The sequence below is a fragment of the Sinocyclocheilus anshuiensis genome, unplaced genomic scaffold, assembly GCF_001515605.1.
Source record: "Sinocyclocheilus anshuiensis isolate Anshui unplaced genomic scaffold, SAMN03320099.WGS_v1.1 scaffold152, whole genome shotgun sequence".
Taxonomy (NCBI): domain Eukaryota; kingdom Metazoa; phylum Chordata; class Actinopteri; order Cypriniformes; family Cyprinidae; genus Sinocyclocheilus; species Sinocyclocheilus anshuiensis.
Window position 1 is genome coordinate 2,377,392 of NW_015555781.1, and position 2,391 is coordinate 2,379,782.

Sequence of the window (2,391 nt, forward strand, 5' to 3'; positions counted from 1 at the left end):
CGGGGCGGAATCCCCTTTGTTTCCTGCTGGTAAAATATGTAACCAATGAGTGCAACAACTTATACAAACAGTTTGTAACAGTGTAAACGGGCATACCTGCCGCATGTTTCTGGATATCCAGGTGTCCAGCAGTAGATCCAGTCTGGACCGGTGAAACTTCTTAGTGGTCTTCACTGCGATGAAGATGTCATCCGCGCTGATGTCCTCAGCAGGCGGCGCGTCTGTCGTCGCTCCGGACGCCTCGCTGGGCTTATCCGCTTCCCTCCTGCTGCGGGTCAGCTTTGAAAAATAGGCAGAGAATCCTTTCTTTCCATTCTGCTCAGGCTGAGCTCCATCATCAGCCTCTGATTCCCCCAGACTCTGGAGCGAGCGCAAGCCGATCTCGCTCTCGTTCTGCATCCCGTCTGTCTCAATCCGCTGATGCTGCGACAGAAATAACAGTAGCGCAAGACAGGTGACCGTCGCTCCCGCGAGAGAGAGCACAGCTTTCCTGCCGTACGTTTTCGACATGTTTATCAAACTCTAAGAGAAGGACGCTCCCTTTGTGATACACACAGCATTAATCTAAACCTCCCTCCAATAGCCTACTCTAAAAAAGCAAGCGTGTCGTCCGACTGTAACATAGTAGCGCTGAGAGTCTCCTCATTGTAACTCGGAGGGGCTTTTATAAACTGCCCACAGCATTGGTCACGCCCAGTGGGCGGGGCATTGATGGCTATTGTGCTGTGGGAACCGCAGAGAGACTGTCAATGGGAGGACGCGTTAAAGGACAGCAGGCGGGACAAAGAAGGGGAGGGGGAAGAGCACAAACAGGCGTAAACATTTGCAAAGTACATGCTCTTATAAAAACTAACTATGTATGCAAGTGCTACATCACTGTTAATTGCATGTTTTTCATTATCAGGAGCAAGGCTGAAAATAATTGTTCAAATTTGTGTAGGCCTGAATCTGTATATACATTTTCAGAGGAAACATTTCATTCATTCATTCATTCATTCATTCATTTATTGTCTAATGTTTAACATGTAATTATTTTAAGTGGCAACTTAAGATATATTTTTAGTGAAAACACTGCATTTCAGCCTGTTACAAGTGTAGCACAGATTTTATTCATCTTAACATGACTCTAAGCATATAGGCCTATACAGAATAAATAAGTGGGGTCATATTTCCCACTAAAATCAAAAGAAAATAAGATTTAAATTATTATACTGTAAAAAATAATAATAATAATAAATACAATTGTGCTTTCAATCTCTTTCAATTTTATTATTTATGACTCTAAGATCTCATTCAAAAGTAACCATGACAATAATTATGACAAGGTAAATAGATGAAAAATTTTTTTTTTTTTAAACATAATGATTTGAAAACTTTCTAAGAGAACCTGTCACAATGCATAAATTGTCCAACAAACAAGCATCAGTTTGTTGATGTTTTTTTTTTTTTTTTTAGATTTAACCAAAAATATATAACTACTAACATAGGACATCTTCTACAGACATGCTGGATCACATCAAGCACCAGCCATTTCTCAATGTCAACATTCAAATCAAGCTCACAATGATGGCGTGCTCCAGGCAATCCACAGCAGCTGACCTTGTGAGGCCTTCAAACAACCGCATGTTCCTTATGCTTGCTTTAAAATGGCGCCTCTTCTGCAGTGAAGAGCCTGTAGAGCTGGGAGCACGACCCTGACCATGACTTCCAGCTGACAGCTCGGCAACTTCTGGTGACAGACTTAAATGCTTTAGATCCTACTTCTAGCCCTCTCAACAGCTTGCTTTCAAAACAAGCAGCGATCAGACACTACATTTAAGTCCTCACTTCCAAGACAGGCTGAACAGCTGAGATGTACTTGGATTTTTGATAAAAGAGATAATTAGCACCCAAGAAATGGTTATTTGGAACATATCACTAAAATTCTAACAAAACGTTGTGCTCCTTCAGAAATTCTACAGGTCCAAGACAAAGTGCAAAGCTTCAAACTTTCCAGTGCTGCTAACGGACATATAGCATCTTTTGTTAATCTTTTGAAGCAGCCCACAAAAAGTGTGTTAAAACCTGTATAAGAAACCAGGCAGAGGGGTCAACCTCCCCCGGCCTCTGTTCTTTTTTAAGATCAGCACCCTTTTTTACTACGGAATGGAGGAACACTTTGGAAGGCCCCTTGTCAGACTCCTCGGACAATCTGTGCAATAAAAAGCAGGACTAAACCACACAATGCAAAAGTTCCGCTTTTATCCCAAATTCATGCCAGTCACCCCCACCCATCCTCTGATGGATAACAAAAAAAGGGAGAAAAAAAATATTTTCTTCCAACCTCTCTTTCACTCCCAAAAAAAGGCTCCCCCGTCTGCCCTCCATACCACATCCCGGATCCTTCCCCAT

General features: G+C 42.2%; 1 protein-coding gene across 1 annotated transcript in view; it reads right to left on the minus strand.

Annotated features, from left to right (window-relative positions):
• The window catches only part of LOC107674646 (beta-1,3-N-acetylglucosaminyltransferase lunatic fringe), an 8,433-nt gene extending 7,540 nt beyond the window's left edge, over positions 1-893 (minus strand). Inside the window, exon 1 of the mRNA XM_016468679.1 lies at positions 97-893. Within this exon, the coding sequence (XP_016324165.1) occupies positions 97-510 (414 nt within the window). The 5' untranslated portion in view covers positions 511-893. The remainder of the gene's footprint in view (positions 1-96) is intronic.
• Between the last annotated feature and the right edge of the window lie 1,498 nt (positions 894-2,391).